Source organism: Salvia splendens, chromosome 8, assembly GCF_004379255.2.
Source record: "Salvia splendens isolate huo1 chromosome 8, SspV2, whole genome shotgun sequence".
Classification (NCBI taxonomy): Eukaryota; Viridiplantae; Streptophyta; class Magnoliopsida; order Lamiales; family Lamiaceae; genus Salvia; species Salvia splendens.
Window position 1 is genome coordinate 29,364,202 of NC_056039.1, and position 22,955 is coordinate 29,387,156.

At 39.0% G+C, this 22,955-nt stretch overlaps 4 protein-coding genes across 9 annotated transcripts; all 4 read right to left on the reverse strand.

Annotated features, from left to right (window-relative positions):
* Positions 1–1,706: 1,706 nt before the first annotated feature.
* On the reverse strand, positions 1,707–3,005 carry LOC121743409 (thiamine thiazole synthase 2, chloroplastic-like). Its single transcript, XM_042136711.1, has 2 exons — positions 2,074–3,005; positions 1,707–1,988 (listed from the first exon to the last, which is right to left on the reverse strand). Exons 1-2 carry the CDS (start codon positions 2,947–2,949, stop codon positions 1,836–1,838), a joined length of 1,029 nt encoding a protein of 342 aa, XP_041992645.1. The 5' UTR covers positions 2,950–3,005; the 3' UTR covers positions 1,707–1,835.
* Positions 3,006–3,876: 871 nt separating this feature from the next.
* LOC121743824 (protein translation factor SUI1 homolog 2-like) lies at positions 3,877–6,150 on the reverse strand. Its single transcript, XM_042137192.1, has 5 exons — positions 6,046–6,150; positions 4,859–4,935; positions 4,584–4,789; positions 4,457–4,510; positions 3,877–4,365 (listed from the first exon to the last, which is right to left on the reverse strand). Exons 2-5 carry the CDS (start codon positions 4,893–4,895, stop codon positions 4,321–4,323), a joined length of 342 nt encoding a protein of 113 aa, XP_041993126.1. The 5' UTR covers positions 4,896–4,935; positions 6,046–6,150; the 3' UTR covers positions 3,877–4,320.
* A 3,839-nt stretch (positions 6,151–9,989) lies between these two features.
* Positions 9,990–16,228, reverse strand: LOC121744540 (tyrosyl-DNA phosphodiesterase 1-like). Of its 6 annotated transcripts, none has more exons than XM_042138118.1 (16): positions 15,884–16,228; positions 15,618–15,800; positions 15,229–15,506; positions 14,986–15,150; positions 14,748–14,808; positions 14,194–14,270; positions 13,860–14,117; positions 13,055–13,144; positions 12,039–12,173; positions 11,745–11,894; positions 11,138–11,241; positions 10,962–11,015; positions 10,766–10,856; positions 10,495–10,572; positions 10,270–10,417; positions 9,990–10,198 (listed from the first exon to the last, which is right to left on the reverse strand). In XM_042138118.1, the coding sequence occupies exons 4-16, from the start codon at positions 15,049–15,051 to the stop codon at positions 10,101–10,103; spliced, it is 1,410 nt and encodes a 469-aa protein (XP_041994052.1). In that variant the 5' UTR covers positions 15,052–15,150; positions 15,229–15,506; positions 15,618–15,800; positions 15,884–16,228; the 3' UTR covers positions 9,990–10,100. The 6 variants fall into 6 exon arrangements, with proteins under 6 accessions (XP_041994052.1, XP_041994050.1, XP_041994053.1 ...); XM_042138116.1 differs by having other exon boundaries at positions 15,229–15,510; XM_042138119.1 differs by lacking the exon at positions 14,748–14,808 and having other exon boundaries at positions 14,214–14,270; positions 15,229–15,510.
* A 136-nt stretch (positions 16,229–16,364) lies between these two features.
* Positions 16,365–20,626, reverse strand: LOC121744541 (chaperone protein dnaJ 50-like). Its single transcript, XM_042138123.1, has 10 exons — positions 20,448–20,626; positions 20,283–20,345; positions 20,119–20,185; positions 19,797–19,856; positions 18,520–18,570; positions 18,301–18,381; positions 18,033–18,145; positions 17,350–17,467; positions 17,051–17,177; positions 16,365–16,742 (listed from the first exon to the last, which is right to left on the reverse strand). Exons 1-10 carry the CDS (start codon positions 20,564–20,566, stop codon positions 16,639–16,641), a joined length of 903 nt encoding a protein of 300 aa, XP_041994057.1. The 5' UTR covers positions 20,567–20,626; the 3' UTR covers positions 16,365–16,638.
* Positions 20,627–22,955: the final 2,329 nt, after the last annotated feature.

Genomic DNA, 22,955 nt, shown 5'->3' on the forward strand with positions numbered 1-22,955 from the left:
GGGGCATGACCCCAAATATGATGATGCCGGGGCCGGGGATGGGGATGGGGGGGTATGACCCCAAATATGATGGGGATGGGTGGGATGATGCCGGGGATGATGGCGGGGATGATGCCGGGGGGAGGGGGTGGCAGGGGCCCACAAGCGGACGATGTCTATCAGCCAGTTATCGATATGCTGTCTACTGATACCCCCTCCGCTTATGTTCTGGAGACTCAGTCCACCAGCTTGGAAAATTTCTCTTTAGAGGAGTTGGGGCTATCTCCAGTCAGGGAGACTCCAGGCAGGGGGAAGGGACGTGGCAAGGGCAAGGGGAAAGCCCCGGGCTCTTCCTCGTGAACGGTGGCAGAGGAGGAGGATGAGGATGAGACGGGAAAGAGGACGGTATGGAGTCCGTGGGAAAATGTCGCGTTTGCGAAGGCTTGGGTTTCAGTAGTCGAGGATCCCTATGTCGGTGCCAACCAACATATTGACAAACTGTGGTATCGCATCGCGAAGCCTACCACACACACAAACTGGCTGGGGCGAAGCGTCGCGTTCCCGAACAGTGCCGGAAACAGTGGGAGCGGTTGAGGCCTAAGCTTAGTCTATTTGCGGGCCTCTACCAAAACAATCTCCGCCAGGCAAGCAGCGGTATGTCCGAGGAGGATGTCCGGAACCGTGCCTTTGCTCAGTACCCCGACAGAGCCTTGAAGTTCAAACAATTCGATCAGTGGGAGGCCTTTCTCGTGGTGAAGGATTCCCCAAAGTTTTGTGGGGGAGTCGAATCGGGCTGGGCGAAGCGGACGAAGATCAACGCTTCTGGTGAATACAGCAGCAGTGCTGGTTCGCACGAGCTCCCAGAAGCCGACTAAGTGTCCCCGCTACCTCAATCAGACTCTCGTCGCCGTCGTCGCCCGGTTGGGCAAAAGGCTGCGCAGCGGAGGGCTAGGGGAAGCAGCAGCGGGTCGTTCGAGGTCCAATCGGAGGCCCCTGCTCCCCCAGAAGATATCGACCGACTCGCCCGCGCGCAGTTAACGACTAGCTTGGTCCGGACCATGCATAGGTGGCATAGCACGACCGATCCGGTGTACAAGAGGATGTTGAAGGATGTCATCGATGGATGTCGGCGCGATTTGGGGATGCCACCCATTGGAGATGATGGCGCCGAGATTAGCGGCGGGGACGACGAGGCCGGCACGGGCCACGGGGCTGGCACGGGCCACGGGGCGGCACGGGCGACGAGGACAGAGCGGAGTGAGCCGGGGATATTGGACTATGTATTTTTCTTTTTTTGAATGACTATGTATTTTGTTTTTTTTCTAACTATGTTTTTTTTATGTTTTATGACTATGTATTTTTGCCCGTATTTTGCTTTCCCGTATTCCGTGTCAAAATTATAATTACGTTTTTACGTAATTACATTATTGTGATTTTTTTAATTGCGGGAAGTCCTAGTGGGAAGGGCGATGGGAAGGGCGGATTGTGCAGGGGATGTCCTAGTGACGTGGCAGTGGGATAGGAAGTCCTAGTGACATGGCATGAGGTGCTTTTGGGATGTCCTAGTGGATGTCCGAGTGTGACATCCGCCCACTGATGATGCTCTAAATCTCACTCCTCCACTAGTAAAGAATTCCCCCATTTCATGTGTTGATAAAATAACATAGTTGTATGATAGTTGTCCTCGGAAAATATAAAATAAATCATCCAACAGAGGCAAAGAGAAATGAGGTTGAGTAAAATCAAAGTAGATAACTCGAGAAGAAACATGATGAACATAGAAACCCAACTCTCAGAAGCCCATTACATTCGATTGCTGCGCCTCAGTTTATTTATAAAAAAAAACTAGCACAGAATCAGGCATCTACCACATCAGACTCGGCCGAGGCAAGGACCAATTCCGGTTGAGCAGCCACCGCTCCGTCCAAAGCATTGGGCAGCCCCAGAGCCCTCAACGCCAAGTGCGCCGCCTTCTGGCCCGAAATCATCATCGCACCGAAAGTCGGCCCCTGTATACACAAAACCCCCCAAATCAGAACCAACTCAATTGAAAAGCTGTAGACATAATTAATTAAACCGGTTAGGGCTAATTACCATTCTCGGGGCTCCGTCGATCTCGGCGACTTCCATGCCGGTGATGATCATTCCAGGAACGACCTCCCTGGTGAGCCTGACAATGGCATCCTCCGCGGTGTTCATGTCGAGGGCCTTCATCCCGGGGACGCTGTCGATCATCCCGATGCTCCTCAAGCGCTTGACTCCGGTGGCGCCGAAGGGGCCGTCGTGGCCGCAGGAGCTGACCACGATTTTGGCCTCGATGACATTGGGGTCCATACACGACTGTGTGTCGTGGTTCATGGAAACGAGGGCCCAGTTCGTGACGACGCCGGCGACCCTCTGGTTCTTGACGATGAGGTCTTCGGCGGCGACGGCGTTGAAGAGCTTGACGTTGGGGCGGGCGAGGAGCTTGCTCATGATGGTGGAGGTGAAGAGGGCGGCGTGCTTGATCACGACGTAGTCGTCCGTCTCGTCGTACTCGATCTCGAGCTCGTCGAGGAAGTGGTGGGCGGGCTTGCGGACGACCATGGCGGAGAAGAGCTGGCCGCCGAGCCACGCGCCGCCACCGGGGCTGACGGACTGCTCGATGATGGCGATGTTGATGTTGGGGTTCTTGCTGAGCTCGTACGCGCAGGAGAGCCCGGCCGAGCCCGCGCCGACGATGACGACGTCGGTGTCGGCGTAGGTGATCATGTCGGTCATGTAGCGCCTTGTCATCTCCCGGGAGACCACGGATTCCTTGATCGGCTGGAATTTGAAGCTGTCAAGGTTGTAGGCGGCGGACATGGTCACGGACGCGGATTTCGGTGGCTGGGGGCGTGTTGGCACGGCGGAGCCATGGAAAGAGGACTTGGTGTCGAATAATTGGGTTTTGGAGAGGGAGGAGGTGAGGGTGGTGGCCATGGCTGCCATTAATTAGGAGTATTTGATTTGGGAGATGAGAGAGTGAGGAGTGGTAGTGATTGTTAAGAGGGGAGTGTGGGAATATATATGGTGGAAATGAAGGCTGATGATGAAAATATCGGAGGAAGAAAAGATCTCGTGATGTGGGGTGGGGTTGGGTTAATTTTAAGTGATAATATTTGAGCGATGCAGAATCGTCAACTTGTTACGTACTACTACGCCTTTTTCTTAAAATATCACAACTTTTTTAATTCTTTTGTTCTAAATTATCTAACGTTACACTAAAATTGGGCAATGGGTTTCTGGCTAGCCACGCTGGTGAACAAGTTCCAACCAACCGTATATTCATTTACATATCTCAAATGTCACATTTTCTGTTTCGATTAATGTAAAAATATATATTTGCAGAGATCATATGTATTTGATGTGGATGTCAATCTGCCGAATCCATTTTAAGAAGTTTTTAACTAACTTTGGCTTCTCGGATTTCAGTCTTAACTGTCAGATCAATCGGCCAGCAAGCTTTCGAAACAAACTAACTCTTGCACTTCTGTTTTTTTACTACATAAAATATTTATATAATAGTACAATAAAAGATACTATTATAAAATCACTTATAATCTGGAATTCAAAAATAACTAATCAAAGAATCAGCATTATACCCACAGAAAATAAAAGTAAAATGTTGTACCACAGAAAATATATTTGGCCTTACATAAAAAGAGCCTCATAAAATATTAGTATTTCGTAATTATATAGCACTCCTCATTCGAGTTGTTGGGCTATGCAAAAATCCTTTGATTACTCAGTTGATGAGTAGATATCACACCCCTTCCAAGCATCTGAGTTGGCATTTAACATCATTTATTGCAAACTTATGCCATATTGTTCATTGCATAGAATAGATAGATGAAGAATATGTGATAATCCATAGAATTGAAGATGTCCAAAATCTATATTAGTAGAAGGAAGGTTGAGTATTGGAAAAAGATAATGGACTTTACATTTGGGCCACACCAAAAATATTAGTATTGATATTACAGGCAGACTAACACAAAATTGGTGAATCAGCTGAACCCTAAAAAGTAAAATGGGGAGGCATGGGATACATAAAGGTGAAACCATAATCTTGCTGTATAAAGAAGACAGAGTGGTAGCATGTTCTGAGGCTGCAGAATTTGCATGGAGAGCGCAGTAACCTCTCTATACAATAGCAGAGTGGCAATATACAACATCCAGACACACACACACCAGAAGAAGAAGAAGAAGAAGAAGAAATAACTATCAGTTTATGAATAGACAAAGGTTGTTAGTCAAAGCAGACTAAGCAGCAGCAAACATAGGGAGTTGAGTCTCAGTGGTGGCTGCTGCTGCAACTTCTCAGAAACCATGAATCTTGATTTGTTCTTTTTTCACAATGGTTGCCTGAGATAAACATGGAAAAACATATATATCTTCATACATTATAATAAAACTATAGGCCAATTGTTATTTTGAGAAACAAATTAGAAGATACCTGAACAAGGAACGTCGAGACATTCTTCCTCTGATCACCTTGGAGTTGTATAACCTGTAATCCCCCCCCACACACAATGTATGAGGCATTACAGCTCAAAAAGCATGAAGAAATGGAATACTCTCACCTGTCCTAGCTCAGGGTCCTGTACCACTGTACCATTGCAGCAAAATTCCTTCTTCAGATCTTTGAGAATTTTGTTATAGCTGAACTCCTTCTTCAAACCCTGGACAGTTGTCAGGCTTTTCCTACCATTCCGCTGCTGGACCCGAATATGCACATATTCTTTTGATCCTGCACCCGAGTTCTCGGCTTTTGCCTCAGCAAAAGGATCTGTAGTTACCAGATAAGTGGACGAATCAGGGTAGAGCGAATAAGAAAGCACACAATTAATTGACTTACCAAAGGAGCCAGGGATATGGACTTCAAAATCAGACATGAAATTTAGCTGTCGGAGAGTTCACAGAGACCAACCAACACTGTAACAATAAAAAGATTATAACATTGTTATAGAACAAATGGTTTAGATGAGGACCAGCCAACGGTTCTTGCCGATTTATTCAAAAATATTACCAACAATTTGTCCTTGAGTATATACAGTATTAAACATAAGGTATCTTTCTATTAGGCTGTACAACAATCTAGGCATTTCTTACTAGGATCACTTGAAATTTTGAGAAAGACCTTGTGGTTTTTACAAAATTAGCTGTAAAGAACTGTCATTTCCTTTTGGAAAAATGCAAAGCCCTATTATATCTTTTATTGTTGAACATTGAAAGGACCTCTGCTCATAACAAATGAACAGAAGAAGCAAGACATTAACTGCAGTAAAAATTGAGACATAACAAATTTGAGCTAAGAGATTTAATGAAGAAAAATTGCATGCATTATCCTTCACAAAAGTTGGAACTTCTACCTCCTGCTAACATAAGTACCACAAACAATTTTCAAAAGTGATACAGTAATAACATCACTTCAACTTTTTGTTCCATTAGTTCTTTATATTGGCATGTTCATGCTAAAAGTGAAATATTTCATGTAATCAACATTATTAAATGAGATTATCAAGCTTATAGAATGTTCAAAATTCATCCATAATCAAGATTGCAAGTCTATAACCACACATTTTCAATAGCTTCAGAAACAATACTTATCTTGAAGAGGGCTTACCAAAACTGCCTATTTCATGTAGTTCTAAGAGATAATCCTATTCATATTTTTGCTCATATTTCTCTTTGAGTAAGGGACAATGCAATAAAGAAAATGAGGTCATGCATGAGTCTAACCGTTATGAACAAGCACCTGTTTTACTTGATGCGACATTACCAAACAGCAACAATCCTCATGAATCACTCCAAGAAACAATCATAATATATTCAAACGAAGCATCATAAGAGGCGTTCTTGTTTTATTTCTTAGCAATGTTTTCCTAAAGAAGGTAAAAGGGCGTAAAGATAATACGCATTCATGTTAACAAGAAATAAAAAAAATCGCAACTTGAAGAAGAGGTCGATTCTGTAGGAAATATGGCATTCGAATCAACGATTTCAAAACACAAACAGAGATCATAGGGATGGCGACAGAATTACCTTTCAGATAGGGAGATGTTTTGGTGTAGAAAATCGGAAGCAAAAAATATCGAGAGAGAGAGAGAGAGGGCGAGAGATATACAAGGGGGGAATGGCAATCTTTCTCCTCTCTCTTTCTGCATATATATGATTATACGCATAATCATATAATGATATTTAAAGAGAACGGAACGCACATCTGCCACTCAATCAACTTCGGCCTCAGGCTCAACAACTCTCTGTTTCTTTTTCGCTTTTGTTGGATTACAGTTTTTGTTATTTTTTATAATTTTTTTATTTACATAAATAGCAATATGAGCATTGTATTCCATATTATCAAATTCAGAATCACAAACTAAACTAAACTAAGCAGTTAATGCCATTGCGTCAAACACAAAATCTATGAGTATCATTAAATTCACAAACTAAACAGGATTGTTTCAGAAGACACAGAACTGAATACTAGTATTACAAATTACAATAGAAATAAAAAGAAAAAAAGGCAAGATACTTGTTTAAATACTAATATATTTTTTTAATGCAATATTACATAATACTAATTAGTAAGTACTAGTACATTAATAAAAATAAAATTTGATTTAATCTAAATGGTTATTTTTGAAGTTTGGGTATTTGGGACCAATATTTAGAAGAAGAAAAAAAAATCACTTTACTGATCGGTTGTCCTTGCTTTTAGGTAAGACACCTAATTTTAAAAAATGCTAATATTATGGAACGTGAGTTTTTGAGGCAAGCATCGTTAGCAAAACATTTTTATGGTGTTGTTTAACTAAATTGTAAATGTAACCATTTTTATGGGGCACGTAGCTTGTTCCTCCTGATATGCATGCATTATATAATACTCCACTTTTATATAACGGTAACAAATGTATTAATGATATCATGACAACACTCACCATCATATAAGGTAGTAGAAGCATATTACTATCCTTGTGATGGGATTATATATAATGCTTTGAATGAATAACAATTTTTATGCGATATTGTGCTTTGAGATATTTGTGATTTTTGTCTTTCAACAAATTGCATTTGGTTCATATTTGTGAGTGCATATGCATGGATACAATGACATGAATCTTCTCACAAGATTTGAATGCTAGTCAAACTAAAAACACATCTCCCTACTGAGATACATATGATTGAAAACACATATAATTGTATTTATCTTCAAATTTCAATTAAAATATTGAACATTAAATGATTTTAGAAAAAACACAATCTCAAAATTTAGGTATCTCAGAAAATTTTAAAAGTTCATGTATTTATATTGACAAATTACCTCCTTTTATTAAAAACCACGCCATTAAATTCAACAAATTTGACCAAACTAAAACCAAGCCATTTTAAATATAATAGTTTAGTTTAATTAGATTCAACAAAACTAAAAAAAAATTAAAATACAAATATCTTGCGCCTAAAATTGAAAAATTAAATATAATATTTTAAAAAAGTAAAGGATAAAAAGATTAAAAGTAAAAAAACAACGAAAGAAAACAAAAAATATGTGAAACTGTTACAAAATGACATAAATTAGTATAAAATACGTATAATAAAATTTTAAAGTGACAGCCCTAGACATTTTGCTTAGCTAAGCATAAGCAATGGCGCCCGTCTCAGCGGAATTTCGACCGGCGTGCCAGAATTCTGCGGCGGACGTTCGTCATTGTGCATGGTATTCACGGATACGGGATTCTGCCAAGGACACAGAAGTTCCGCTGCGTTACGCGGAATTCCTTCGTGACAGGCGTGCGGACGTCCGCCATTGCGTTGACTCCCACGGACGTCCGCGCCGAATTCCTGTTTATTGCATTAAATTTTTGTAAAAATTTCTATATATACGGCTCGTTGAACTGCATTTCATTCGCACCACTTGTTTTAACAAGTTTTTCTCTCTACATTTCTTTTATATATCCGGAATGGCTGGTAGTGGTAGTGGTAGTGGTAGTGGTAGTGGTAGTGGTGGGCATTATGAACACATGATGCGTTTGATTCATGCACGTGTACGGGAATCAGCGGAGAGGGAGGAACAAGCTGCCTTGGCGCCGGCGGTACCTCGACCCATCCATCGTCGAACTATAATACCCCGGGACCACCTCGCTGCCCACGCTCGGTTGTATGAGGATTACTTTACGCCGGAGCCAAGGTTTGGGGAGAACCTGTTCCGGCGACGGTTTAGGATGCATCGTCCGCTCTTTCTGAGTATCGTGGGAGCTTTGGAGCGTCGATACGGGTATTTCAGGGTGCGGGAGGATGCGGCTGGTAAACCCGGCCACACGCCTATTCAGAAGTGCACTGTCGCAATCAGACAGCTGGCATAAGGAGGCGCGGCCAACATGTTCGACGAGTACCTCCACATCGGCGAGACGACTGCCCGCGATTGCCTGAAGTATTTTTGTCAGTGCGTTAGGGAGATATTCGGGGATAGGTATCTTCGGAGGCCTACCCCCGAAGATTGTCAGGCTCTGCTGGATATGCACGGGAATCAGCACGGGTTTCCGGGGATGTTAGGCAGCATAGATTGTATGCACTGGGAATGGAAGAACTGCCCCGTTGCCTGGAAAGGGATGTACACTACTGGTTTCAAGGCCAAGAATCCCACGATGATCCTTGAAGCGGTAGCTGACAACCGGCTGTGGAATTGGCATGCCTATTTTGGAGTAGCCGGGTCTAACAACTACATCAACGTCCTCCAGTCGTCGCCACTTTTCAACGAGCAGTGCATGGGCGTTGGTCCGGCCGTCAACTTCGTCGCCAACGGCAATCAACACAATATGGGCTATTATTTGGCGGATGGGATGTGGCCCGTCTTTGTGAAGACGATTAGATGCCCAGCAGATGAAAAGAAGATTATTTTGCGGGTCGCCAGGAGGCAACGCACAAAGATGTGGAGCGGGCATTTGGTGTGCTCCAGGCTCGATGGGCGGCAGTGAAGGGTCCAACACGGCTGTGGTATGTTGACAGCATCGCCGACATCATGCCGCATGTATTATCATGCACAACATTTTTGTCGAAGATGAAGGTCCAACACTGACTGATTGGACCAATGATGATGTTGGTGCTGCGGGTCCAAGCCACGGCGTGACCACTAGCAATGTACGCATGGGGATACCCCATGACGATGTCGATCGAGTCCGTGCATTTGCCAATATGCACCAAAGACAAGCCCATGTTCGGCTCTAGAACGATATTATTGAAGAAGTATGGCAGCAGAGGGGTCGTCGTTGATGTAGTTTTTAATTATTGAAATGTTTTTTTTATTTGGTGAAATGTGCTTTTCTTTTTTTTTATTTAATGGAATTTTTTTCCCTACTTGTGTCGAAATTTTAATTCCGTAAATTGTTTAATTTCGGAAATTTGGGTTTTTTTAATTGTAGGAAGTCCTTGGGGATGTCAGGCACTGTGCAGTGGGAAGTCCTTATGACGTGGCAGTGCAGTGGGAAGTTCGTATGACGTGGCATGAGGTGTTTTTGGAAATTCCGCCAGAAATTCCGCGCCACTGCTGATGCTCTAAGTGGCGTTGGTCCCTTAAACGTCCCCACAACACATTCTTTGTGGGTCATATCGCAGTATGCCCTGTCACCAGATATTTTCAATGCTATTCTAAAACTAACTCAAACTGGAGTAAGCAAATACTAGTTCCAATGGCCAAACCATCCCATTTCGAGTTTCTTGAATAAAATATACCTTTTTTTTACACTAAAATAAATCTAAATCAACTTTTAAATTTTTTGAGAAAAAAATGAGAGAATAGATAATAATATTCTTTTTAAGTTTGAGTTTAGTGTAGATAGTTAGAGTAAAATTATTATTTGATATGATATTTACACCAAAATGGATTTGGATTTAGTATAAATGGACATGTTCTCTCTTTCCCCACCAAATTAGTATACCTCTGAGCTACTTTTTTCTCTTGATGTTAATAACTGAGACTACAGTCGACAACGGACGCAAAAGATAGTGAAGATTGATTAAAGAATTTGAACACAATACACTAACCGTAGCCTAAAAATCTCGACAGACTGTTGTAGAGAAACTAGTCAACAAAGAAGAGCGTATCAGAGAGCTTGAGAGGTATACAGCTCTACCTGTCTTGGCCAAACTTGACCATACACATCCTTCTCAGTATACCGACGGTCCCAGGACCATGGTGTATCTGCAATAGAAAGGCGGTTTAGTTATCACTCTCTCAGTCAAAATGAAATAGCTTTGACAGGCTGCACCAACCTCCAGATGAGTATGGCCTTGGTGGAAGTTCGTAAGGAACAGGCAATCGAATGACTTCACCACATTCTTCATTCTCCTCTCCTTTCCAAACTAGGGAGACTAGTTTTGTTAGCTTCATTTCCGAACTTAGTGAAGATGCCAATTCACCCTGAAAGCCGAAAATGGAGCTTCTTCAGCTACATAGTTTTAGCAGAGCATGTTACTAATAACCCTAATAAATTATACCTTTGGAAGACGTCCATCATCTGTACAAGAAAAGCTGTATTCATGTTTCCTGGCGAAAGGTAAAAACAGCACCCCTAGCTACGATGGCAAACAGAATAACAAGGGTAATTTCGAGCAAGTGAAACAGAAATTAATTATTCAAAACTGACAGATGCAGACTTCAAATACAATTAGCAGTTTTAAGTAATAGTCAGAATATTTGGGAACCTCATATTTTTACCATTTTAAATAACTTCAACAAAATGTAGTCATCCATAAGAAATTTGATTACCTCATATGAACGGATCATCAGTTGAGAATTGTTTTTTTGAAGAGCTCCCCAAGCCGCTTTGCTGAGGTTTGATGAAGTAAGCAGTAGCCATCTGTTCCAGAAAACAGAATTACATCTTCAATAGCCAAAAGCCAGTTATGCAAGGATAGAGAAAAAGCATGCACTAAGTAGAACGGAGTCTGGTGTGGACTCTTACGCAATGTTTTGCCCATTATAACGCATGAACGTCTTTATATGAGGCATTGCCCGACTGGAACAGTTCAGAATGTGAGTATTTGTACCAATACGATGCACAAACAGAAATTGAATTACAACATCCATCGACTAGCTTTGCACAGGGATACCGCTATACAGTTGCATATTAATTCATACCAGCGACCTGCGTGGCTTGACTTCCACCTTGCCCAATACTTCTGCAGGAACTGTTTTTCTACGTTCTTTAAAGGGCTTGGAATGGCATTTCCAGCTGCATAACCCTTGAGAATCAAGAAATACATAGACACTGTCACTAGTAACATAAGTGAAAAAGCAATGAAGTTTTACCACCAAGTGAACTATGAATCTTATTTGCACCAGGGATAAGTTACACTATAAGAAAATCCAGTTATCAACTAGATCTAAGAGAATGGGTGGTAGTGCTGTAATATCTACCAGTTACATGCCAAGGATCCTAGAAATTCAAGAAAATCAGACCCGAACACTAGGTAAAAGAATTGAAGATTGCCATCAACTCACTGATATATCATGCAATACCAAAAACAATTACAGTATCACAGATTAATCTTGAGATAAGATTACGGAAGGGAGACTCATTTTGTTTGATTTTATCCTGTATCTTCATTACCTTTACAAGGAACTTAGTTGCATTCATGAACTTCCTATAATTAACCATCATTTTGAAATTGCGTTGCATAAAGGTTTACTCAGTTCATTCTTCAAAACTCTAAACCTGGTAAGTGTATTGCATTGCTCGCATTACCTCCAACGAACATCTGACATCTTCAACGGATGGCCATACTATTAAGGGTTTCCCGAGACCCAATGCTTTTTTGTCTTCTTTCATTCCTGCCGACATTGAAAATGCTAGCTCTGTCATCCATTTCTCATCCAATGAACCTAGTGAAGAAAACTACAACAAGCAGGCAATAACATAACAACATAAAATGTTAGAAGTGGAGCAGATGCATGGACACATTCTCCATTATTGAATAATAACGTACAAGTCAATATATTAGAAGTGTTGACAATGAGATGCAAGATGAATAACTATTACCTGGTAGATAAGATTAGATTTCTCAAACTGATTCTCAAATATACACTCCTGGAGAACAGTTCTTAGTTTCATATGTCCCCATTTACTTAAATGGGGGCCAGAGTGATACCCAGGGACAGATGCAATGAGCCTAACCTGGCAGATAAAATTATTCTTAGCATCTCATTGTGGACATGTTGTACAGCTTCAAAATGAAAAACGTCAAAGTTTGCATAATAGAGCTACAGTTTGGACAATCCAGAAGATATCTATAATAATACTCGAACTCGACTATCAGGTATTAATGATGATCTTCAGGTGCTTTTGGGTTCATCTTGTAGTAAAGATTGAAAATAAATCTCAGAAATTTTGTGGCCCAAAACCAAAAATTAATGATTCTTTAAGTCATTATCAAACAATATGAAACACTCTGAAATACTCCCTCCGTCCCACAATAAGAGACACTTTGCCATTTTTGTCCATCCCACAATAAGAGGCACACTTCATTTTTACCATAAATGGTAAGTAGGTCTCACATTCCACTAACTCACTTCACTCACATTTTATTAGTATAAAATTAATATAAAAAAGTGGGTCTCATATTCCACTAACTTTTCCAACCCACTATTCTTTACATTTCTTAAAACCTGTGCCCACAATAAGTGACTCTTATTGTGCGACAGAGGGAGTATACTAGACGAAAAGTGAGTTTTCACCCAAAACAAACACATGTGTCACTCTAGAGTCAAAGATAATAGATATGCAATCAAGAGCACCAATACATCAAAGCAAAAGCATATTGTGGCGATACTTCTTTTGTAATTTCACTGGAACGTATTATATGCATACAAGAAGACAAATATTGAGCATCATGACTGCAACTGGAGACCAAAAGAGATCTAAGCACGAGGCTGTCAAAAAGTTATCAAATACTAGATTAAACCATCAATCGAATAAGATAATCTTTAAAGGACCCAAAACACAACCCTCACAAGCCTCAGATACTGTAACCTCAAATTATTGAAAATCACAATTACCGCAGCGGAGCTATAATCAAATTTTCTGAAGAAAGAGGGGTTTATACTGAAGCTGCCGGCAGTCGGTAAATTAGCATTGAATTCAGGCCACTGCAAAAACACAAACAATAAAATTGAACTCGCATAGTTAATAGGGTTACAAGTTATTGAAAACAAAATTAGGCATGTCCACAGAATCCAAAAGCAGAATAGCATGTCAGTCTGATTATTTGGACTTAGTCAAAGGAAGGTAAAGATAATTCAATCCTCCATTATAGGATGGATTATAGAATCAAAGTACAGGCAGTACTGTATCACTTCCAAATTGGCTTTTCAAGTAAATAAAAAGAGTTGGATTTGTGCTATCTTAGGCGCACACATTCTTGTGCCTTATAATTATTTCCGGCCTCTCAACCAACATAATCCAACAACTGTTGGTTATTTAAGGTTGAATATATTTAGAAAATCAACACCAACCTGACAACAGCAGCAACACTTAAAACTGGATATATCCCTTAATCATGGGAGGCTTATGCTAGGAACTTAGAACATGGCAAGCAATAAAATACGTATACTTATAGTCCAGCTTGTACAGCCGTACAGGAACACAGATTACAAAATTAGTTTCCACTTTCCATCACACAAAGTAGTAATTTGAGATGAATGCTCGATTGACAAACTCCAAATGGAAATTTTTTTGAAGGTTTTTGAAGCATTATTATCATCTCTGGAATAGGTTGAAGATTAGAATCAGATTTTGCACAATCATTATCCAATACTTAATGTATGGAAGGAGCTACTGAATACCCAATACAGATAGCAATACCTTTAATGTACTCAGATATTCAACCAGGTCATTTTCAAATCCACATCCCTTACTAGTAGTGTTTTGATCTTTCCATGGAAAATCTTGCATCCACAATCCCTGAGTTTTGTTGTTCCAATCAACATATATCAAGTTTGCAGTATGCACAATAACGCGTACTCCTCGAGGATAGACAAGAAGCATTGCTTTTGAATGGTGTGTTCCATATGAAATGGGCAAAGGAGGCTTGTGGAGAATCCAGTTAGGAAGCTTCTTTCTCTAAGAAGAATAGAAAAAAGAAGTTGAATCAAATACAACACCACTCCATCAAAAGTTATATAATAGACAAGTCAACCTTCATATGTGCAAGCGTACCATCACCTTCCCCATGGATGACGAGTACATGGTGGACACTTTTAAGCATCGGACATTCTTCATAAATGTAAATGAGCTAATCAGCATACAATAAACGAAAGCTCTAACACAATCTCAATAAAGAAAAAGGGGCATCGGCATGAATCCTTAAATAAAATGCGGCAACTATCCCATGGTCAGCAAACCCAGTGGAATGAATCCACATCATTTTGCTAGAATAATCCACAACTGAAGTCGATGAACATGATAAATGGCAATAAATCCACCAATCATAAATTGTATTCGCTTCAATCACAATCTTATTAACAGGAATGCAGGATAAACCAACAGACAGAAAAAACAAAGCAGCAATCTCAAGATACTATCATTAAGCTCATAAACTACATATGGATTTTCTTGTACTTGTTGCAGAATGTCTCTTACCACTAGCTTCTGTTAAATCATAGATTACTTAGATAACATAAATATAGAGATGGGACATTCGTAGAGCCGGCATAGGAATCAAACAGCAAGGTCATTACAGTAAATACCCACCAGAGAGTAGCCAATCAATGTCAACCATATAATTTGACAAGACAGCCATAAGAACGTTCCCCTTCAAAACAAAAAAAAAACGTGAGCATCCAAGATGCTGAAGGAAACAGAATGGTCCCTTAAATCAATGCTTCCTGGATCAAGGGTTACCAAATGAACAAACTATTGCAGCATCATATTCTATGTTTCTAACAAGAGACTTCTTGACTACTGTGATCTAAAGCTTGTACAACTTTACCTGAATCACATCATTGATGGAAACAGCATTAGTGTTTGCCCATTCTGGCAATTGTTGCACTTGCATTAGCCTAAAAGTTAAAGGTAGCTTATTCTTAGAAATTCAAAAATTCCTAATTCCCTCAATCAAAGTGTTCGGCTCTTGATTAGCACGCTGCAGCACATCCTGCAGACCAGGACCAGAATAGTTGAAAATAACAGTTTCAAATATAGGTAAGCAGACCATAAAACCAAAAGGCAGTACATGTGATTTTTCAGCTAGTGCTTCTTCCTCAGTAACTCTGTGCACCCTCTTCCTACTTTGAGCAAGCTGTTTGCCCTTACTACTTTCTTCACCTGAAGGCCTTTTCTCTCTAGTAGTAGTTGGCTTCCTTCCCTCCGAAGTATCATCAGCAGCTACATACTTAAAAAGGTAATGCCCAGGTATTAGCTCTATAACATCACCACTTCGAATTTTCCATTTTGCACCAGTCAAAAGCTTATTTCTTTGACCTTTGGATTGTATGACAACCGGGTTCGATCCTTCCTACATTATTCAATAATTAATATTCAGAAAAAAAAAAGAAAATAATTAACAGATCATGCATGTAGCGTGGTGAATATATTTACAAATAGAGATAGAGAGAGACGTACGACGAGAATATCAGCAGAGCCATCAGCAGAGATGGTAACCGCAATATGTCTCCGGCTGAGACGCTTATCGGCAACTAGACTGATGTCGCGGCCGATGTAAGTGGTGTCATGTGAAAGTACAATTTTTGGAATTGAACACTTCTCTTCCTTCGAATTACCATTTACAGGCACCAAGAAGCCGCCCTTGCCAAACGAAAGGAAAAAATACTTAAAATCAACCGATAATCTCAAAATAAAGCTCGAGAATCGATTAAACAATCGTGTACCAGTGGAGCAGCAGCCATTGTTGATTCTGTGCTTAAGGTTATTGATCAAGAGCCTACAGAAGGAGGTTGGGAATTGGGGAAGAGATTTATGTACGGCTACTGCTCCTCACTCCACAGACCAACGTTTATCTCTTTTTTTCGAATCAGTAACGCAAAACTATACTTTGGAGAAACCAATACTGAAATCACTATGTTAATTAGGCTTTATTGTTTTCATTTGACTGATAAATTAATGAGTTTAACTGTATCAATTATCATATGATGGTAGTTAAAACAGCTTGGTTGTGTTATTTCCTTCCAAAATTGATCAACTTAGCTAAAACTAAAATATGAGATGAACCATCTGTCCATTCCAGCACCACTCAGGAAATGTTAATCAAGAAATAACAGATCCCATTGTGATTGGTATAACAAGTACTGGGCCGTGTCTCTACCAACATTGCACACTAATCACGCCACGATTAAATTAAGCCATCAAACATACTGCAAGACAAACGAATAAAATTCTAATTATTGCCATCAGAGGCTTTCCAGTAGATTTTACAAATGTTCAGTAACTATAATAATCATTGCATTCATTCCTGTAATATGTTGTTCGTGTCTTGATTAGCTGGTTGGGTGTTGTGTATGATATAATAGTGATTAGGTTATTGCTACATTGACTATCAATATACCACCAAAATTCTCTCGGAAGTAACAATAGAACCAAGGCAACCAATGCTGCAATTGTATCTTAAGATTCTCGTAGTTATCTCCTATCTTCGGCGCTTTGATTCTTTCCTCATCTCGGCGTGGTAGCTATCCAAGTTGGCTTTTACCCACAGACGTCTTTGGACAAGATCATCCTTCGTTGATTCACCTGATACACCCCCAAACTCAAGTTAGCAGAGTATTACAATAATCGCTTCAACTCATTACTGGTTAAAGCTCGATACTAGTCAATATGTTAGTTTGGTACGCAGAATGCCAAACAGAAACCATAACCATGTATGTCTAGGCTACAAATACATCTCACAAATTTAATCAGATTCAAGATCAAATTTGCAGAAAGGTGGGGCAATATAAAGGGCAGATAAACAACGGTGAAGCTTGTAGTAATAAGTAAATTCATAGCTATGTGCCAGAGAATAAAGCAAGAGGAAGATCACTGGCAGACAGTATCATTACCTATGTCTCTCCACGAGTCAAAAGGTACCCCAAGAGATCTTCTAGTAAGATAGGAGGCATCTTCCCAAGAATATGGTTTTTGTTTCACCTGGTACCGCCACAACCAATGCCCATACCATAACAACAGCTGTATACAAAATGAATCATACAGTATATAATTAGTAGGATTAATATTTTTCTAGTTGTGATGTAGGTCAAACCTAGTAGAGGACAAATATGATTAAAATAAACAGGTTTGACAGAAATGCTAATGTTTTTTAATATAAGATACATAAGGAAATACAACTGCAAAAAATAACCTTTCCCACAGTGTAAGGCAATAAAATGACACGAACAGCAAGAAGCTCCCAAAGAGAAGGCTTTTCAGCTCCTTTTATCTGCAGCTCAAGTTCCTTGCTAAGATCCTCCACCAATTGCCTACAAAGAAAGTATATTCACTTCAACTTGGATGGCTTCTGAAAAAGTTGTTTTGACAAGATATTTTCCACACTATTAGCAACAAAGGCTATAGATGTAGTCTGATACACGGTTACTTGATGATTGTATTAGTGGGTAATTATTTGAAGTTAGTGGGGGAGTTATTTGAAGTTAGTGGGGAGTTAATGGGTGGTTACATAGTTATTATTGTAGTTAATAGTAATTATTATCTTTATTTCCTTAGTAGTATATATAGGTCCCTTAAGGTTTTAGAGATTATGAAATATTAAGTTTAGATTAAGGACGGTATTTTACCGTAGGGCCTCCTTAGAGGATAATTGTTCATTTCAGTTTGTATTTCTATTTCCTATCATATTTCAGTTTGTGTGTATAACTTATCATGGCCGTCTTTCACTCCGTATCATAGTCACTAGAGGAAATAAAGGATAAGTGTTCACTTATGATACAAAGAAAGAAATATCCTAGGTGATAGGACAGAAAGATCTACTGAAAGCACAACTATCAAAGAATCAATAGTTACAAGACAATATAAGGCAAGCCATACTTGTTCATCTGCTTGTTACCCTTCTTCTTGTTTGTTACTCCCCCAGTGCGTTCAAGTTCCATAGCTTTTAGCTTATTTTTATAAGCTGGAGTCTTCTTCACCATGTCAATGGCCTAAAATAAAGTAATTAATCAGCAGCAGAGACTGAAGCAATAATTTCAGTAGATAATGCTTTAAGCTTTAATATAGGCACTACAAAGTGACAGCATTTCTTCCAGTAAACTTTATCCCACTGATTTCAGTTTGCATGACATATAACTTCAGTTACCTGGTTATACCTTGTCCATTGGTTAAGATACTGAAATCCCGAGAGAATCAAAAGAAGACCCACAAGGACAGCACGAGTATCCTAGCAAAAGGAAATATTTAACATCCAATATGCTCGATAGAAGAATTTCAAAGAAAATAAGTTCAAAATTCAAATTTTAGGATCAATCTGTATCAACGGGACTAAACAAAATACAATACATCATTAAGAGTAACTTACTGTCTTATGGCCGTAGTAAGCATGGTAGTACCGTGCCGTATTGTAGAATACCTAAACAAGGAGTAAAGAATCATTATAAACATCAATTCAAATTAAAACAGTATCATGAATGTATAGAAGAGAAACAAGCCAGTTTCTGGCAGAGGATTACATTAATGACAATAGTTTCATCATCAAGTACGTTAATGATCAATGCACTTTGAGTATTCAAGGAGTACCAAAGAGGAAGGGGAAGAGCAGTAATACCAAATAATGATACTTCCAACCAAAATTTCTTTTCCCTGGAAATTTTACATGATGACATACATAGGGGCATTCTCTTTAGTTCATTAGCTGTAAATTTATCATAAGGAAGGGAGGGATAAGAAAATTTTATCATATTTTAGCCGTCACCATTTCATTAATCTGAAGCTCTATAATATGGAAAACGTAGGAAAATGGGGGGAAATATTATCACGCCAATATCCCATGATAATTTTATCAGAAATTTTAGTGAAATGAAAGAAAATGGGCAGCATGAATGTCAATTCCATCTTTCGTTGGGGATATTATCCACCCTATGGTGGAACTATGGTGAAAATATATGTTTTCACCTTATTCTATCAAGGGGAAGACACCCATAGAAGTCAAAGCTCTGACTATGAAATAGAGTCAGGCATGTTACTGACAGAAAAAACCAAATGCAGGGTAACAGGGGCAGAAGTCACATAAGGTATTGTGAATTACTATAAGGCAGAAAGAAGTGTATATAAAACCAAAATTGGCAAATCACTGAATGTGTGATCAGGTAATAGGTATCGTAATAAACATCACTTAAACACGCAGAAAAAGTGAAAAGTTGTAAGTTCAGAAATTGAAGATAACTGATACACTATTGTATTCCCGCATGCTGAGGTTAATCCATTTTCTGTTGATATAAGAAACTCAATTTACATGGCATACAATGAAATTTTTTACTCTTTTAGCTAATACTAGTAGATTCAACATATATGACGCTAGATAGTATGGTAATGGACCCATGAATTTTGAAGCTTCTCCTGAAGTTATATACATGCACTAAACAATAACATTGAACCATCAAACCTTTCATATATTATTACACTAAAATGATGTAAGATATTCAACTCAAAAAACTGATAATGAGACAGAGTTCACTTTGGACTCAAAACAATAGTTATTGTAAAATATGATCACCTAAAACCTTTTGCATTCATCCCAACCAACACAAGAACATGAAACCACTGTAGATTAACATGATGAGAGAGCAGCATACAAACCTCTTCTGGATGTGCAATTGCATAGTCATACTGCTCCCTCGTGGCTTCATCTTTCAATATCTGGAAAACTAATGGAAGTGAGTGCAACTGCGAATTACTTTCCTATCAACTCAAATAGTACAGCTGCAGGAAAGCATTGTAGGAACAACAATTTTACATCTTGAGAAACCTTATTCTCCCAAATTGATCGGTTAAAATAGCCTCAGAATCAATCAATACTACAATCTCAGCCTCAAAACACAAATATTTGCACGGCATACAAATAGCCAAGTAAGTGTAAGATTAAATCATATCTAATCCAGACATCAGAATCTGAATGTACCTCATAAGCATTTGCAATCTTCACAAAAAACTTCTTCGAATCGGGATCCGGATTTTTATCCGGGTGACTATACGACAATTAAAAAGAAAAAAATAAAGTAGTCAATAAGAATTAACAAATTTAACGAGTCAGGCCAGAAAATAAATCATCACAAAAAAACTTACTGTTTAAGAGAGAGCTTGTAGTAAGCTTTCTTGATCTCGGAGGTATTGGCGCTTTGAGTGACCCTTTAATCACAATGTAAACAGGAGGAAAAAATTTTTTTTAAAAAAATCGTAAAATAAGCGAAAATGGAGAGAGAAGTGAATGCCGGAGCAGCGGTTGCGTACCCTAAAAGATCGTAGCAATCGTCTTCGTCGCAGTAGATCGAAAGAGATGGTTGAATGAGGAAGAAGAGCAGGAAGATGAATGTGAGAAGGCTCCAGCGGTTAGAAGCTAATGGCTCCATTAGCCGCCGTATTGCCTTGGAGACGGATCTGCGCCAAGAACTGAGAATTTGTTAGTCGTATGTTTCTCGGGGGCGCTACTAAGTGTAAGTACGATTATGTCCTTCTTAACTAACCCATTCACGCGTGTCTAGCATGACCTGGACCAGAAGTCAAGGGTTCGTTCAACATCATGTATGCATGTATTATATCGTATAATACGGAGTATAATAATTTAGGAAGAATGTGAAAACACAACTAGGGGTGTGCATTCGGGTTTCGTTTCGGTTCGGTTTTTTGTCAAAACCGAAAAACCAAATTTAGTTCAAAATCCAAACCGAACCGAACCCGAAAAACCATAAAACCGAAAACTGAACTTAAAAAACCGAAAAACCCGAACAAAACCGAAAAAACCAAAAAACTCGAAAAAATAAATATAATATTAATATATATATGTGTGTAATTTATTTTATTTAATATATACTAATAGAATATTTATATATAATATAAATTTAATAATACATATAATATACTAATATAGTAGAATTTATTAAAAGAATATACTATATATTATATATAATATAATATATTAAATTAATAGAATATATATATAATTCGGTTATTCGGTTTTTTTCTTCTCCAGAACCGAACCGAACCGAAAAACCGAAATAACCGAACCGAATTTCAAAATTTCGGTTTGGTTCGGTTCGGATATTCGGTTTCCGATTTTTTTGCTCACCCCTAAACACAACCAATTTTGTTGATAATGAAGTTTGCACACAATAGCTTGCAACGACCCGTTCAAAGCGCATCTTCTGAATTTCAAGATTTTTAAAGTTAAACGCGCTTCTATTTGCGACTAGCGACTTCATTGCTCTAACTCCAAGCATATACTATCATCTAAGAAATTTGGCCATCTCCCTCAATGGATGAGGAATTTAATTTTTTTAACTTTATAAAATATTTTAATTTTAAATATATATCAATCTAAATAATTTTATGAAATTGGAAATTAATAAAAGAATGACAAATTTAAAGTACATATAAGACCGTAGATTAGATTTGTAGTCTGTGGTTGTTTGCTACAAAAATTTAGATTTCTAAAAAATAACTGATTTGATCTTAATTCGTAGATTTAAGGGACTTAATCCTAAAAATAGTTGTTGGCATTTGGATCCCTATTCTTGGAAGATGTAAAACATGGAAATGTGCCTACTACTAGTGTTAGTGCCAATTATATTATTGGGCCACTAAGATAAGTAGTAGCGGGTAGATACTATCCATGTTGGGTCCAATTATTTCAGATAATGTTGTGGATTGGTTTAAGAGAAGTTTCCCATTGATTAGACAGTAGAGGATGGGCCACAAAGAAAAAGTACAAAGTTGAGCTTAGATTAGAGCATCTCTAGTGGGCGGATGTCCCACTTGGACATCCACTAGGACATCCCAAAAACACCTCCTGCCACGTCACTAGGACTTCCCATCCCACTGCCACGTCACTAGGACATCCTCTGCCCAATCCGCCCTTCCCATCGCCCTTCCCACTAGGACTTCCCGCAATAAAAAAAATCACAATAACGTAATTACGTAAAAACGGAATTATAATTTTGACACGGAATACGGGAAAGCAAAATACGGGCAAAAATACATAGTCATAAAACATAAAAAAAAACATAGTTAGAAAAAAAACAAAATACATATAGAGTTTTAAAAAAAAGTGGTGCGAATGAAAACAAAATACATATAGATTAACACAAGTGGTGCGAATGAAATGAAGTTCAACGAGCCGTATATATAGAGTTTTAAAAAAAAAATTAATTATCGGACGTCTGACTCACTCCACAATGGCGGACGTCCGCCCGCCCGTCGCCCGCACGTCCGAGGACACCCGACTTCCTCACGGGACGTCCGTATCCGACCTTCGATGCCACAATGGCGGACGTCCGACCGGACGTCCGCCATTGGAGATGCTCTTAGACAGTAGAGTTTGAGCCACGAACAGAGTACTGTACTAACATGAGCTATGGGCTATCTGCATTTACCAAACTAAAACAAATAATGGAAATGACATTACACTGGCCCAGTCACTAATAATTCTAAACTAAAAATATGAGTTCGCAAATTTATCTTACAAAGTAAAAACAGATTACTCAAAACGAAAAAGAAAACATTTTTTAAGGCAGGATTATTTTTCTTCATTTGATCTGTGATATGGAGTATTTCTATTTCTTACCTTCAAAATTTGATAGTCTATTTTTCATGCAATTTAAACTTTTAAATAAGAGTATTTGATTAAAAGATTTGAGGTCGTAATTCATTTTAAAAGTGACTGGAGCTGCAACTTCTGGTCTTTAAAAAGAAATATTCTGATATCTAGAAGCATCATTGGGAATTAGATGTCTTCAAAAGATC

What these genes read in the sequence shown, in the direction of transcription:
- LOC121744540 (XM_042138118.1), bottom strand. Translation starts at nt 15,051, where the DNA reads ATGCAAGTGCAACAATTGCCAGAATGGGCAAACACTAATGCTGTTTCC. An exon ending in GTACGCTTGCACATATGAAG is followed by an intron (nt 14,118 to 14,193) that starts GTTGACTTGTCT and finishes TATTCTTCTTAG; the next exon opens with AGAAAGAAGCTTCCTAACTG. An exon ending in AATATCTGAGTACATTAAAG is followed by an intron (nt 13,145 to 13,859) that starts GTATTGCTATCT and finishes GTGTTTTTGCAG; the next exon opens with TGGCCTGAATTCAATGCTAA.
- LOC121743824 (XM_042137192.1), bottom strand. Translation starts at nt 4,895, where the DNA reads ATGTCTGATTTTGAAGTCCATATCCCTGGCTCCTTTG. An exon ending in AGGACCCTGAGCTAGGACAG is followed by an intron (nt 4,511 to 4,583) that starts GTGAGAGTATTC and finishes GGGGGATTACAG; the next exon opens with GTTATACAACTCCAAGGTGA. An exon ending in TCTCGACGTTCCTTGTTCAG is followed by an intron (nt 4,366 to 4,456) that starts GTATCTTCTAAT and finishes TGTTTATCTCAG; the next exon opens with GCAACCATTGTGAAAAAAGA.
- LOC121743409 (XM_042136711.1), bottom strand. Translation starts at nt 2,949, where the DNA reads ATGGCAGCCATGGCCACCACCCTCACCTCCTCCCTCTCCAAAACCCAA. An exon ending in TCGACGGAGCCCCGAGAATG is followed by an intron (nt 1,989 to 2,073) that starts GTAATTAGCCCT and finishes TTGTGTATACAG; the next exon opens with GGGCCGACTTTCGGTGCGAT.
- LOC121744541 (XM_042138123.1), bottom strand. Translation starts at nt 20,566, where the DNA reads ATGGAGCCATTAGCTTCTAACCGCTGGAGCCTTCTCACATTCATCTTC. An exon ending in GATTGCTACGATCTTTTAGG is followed by an intron (nt 20,346 to 20,447) that starts GTACGCAACCGC and finishes TTGTGATTAAAG; the next exon opens with GGTCACTCAAAGCGCCAATA. An exon ending in CTTACTACGGCCATAAGACA is followed by an intron (nt 18,382 to 18,519) that starts GTAAGTTACTCT and finishes TCCTTTTGCTAG; the next exon opens with GATACTCGTGCTGTCCTTGT.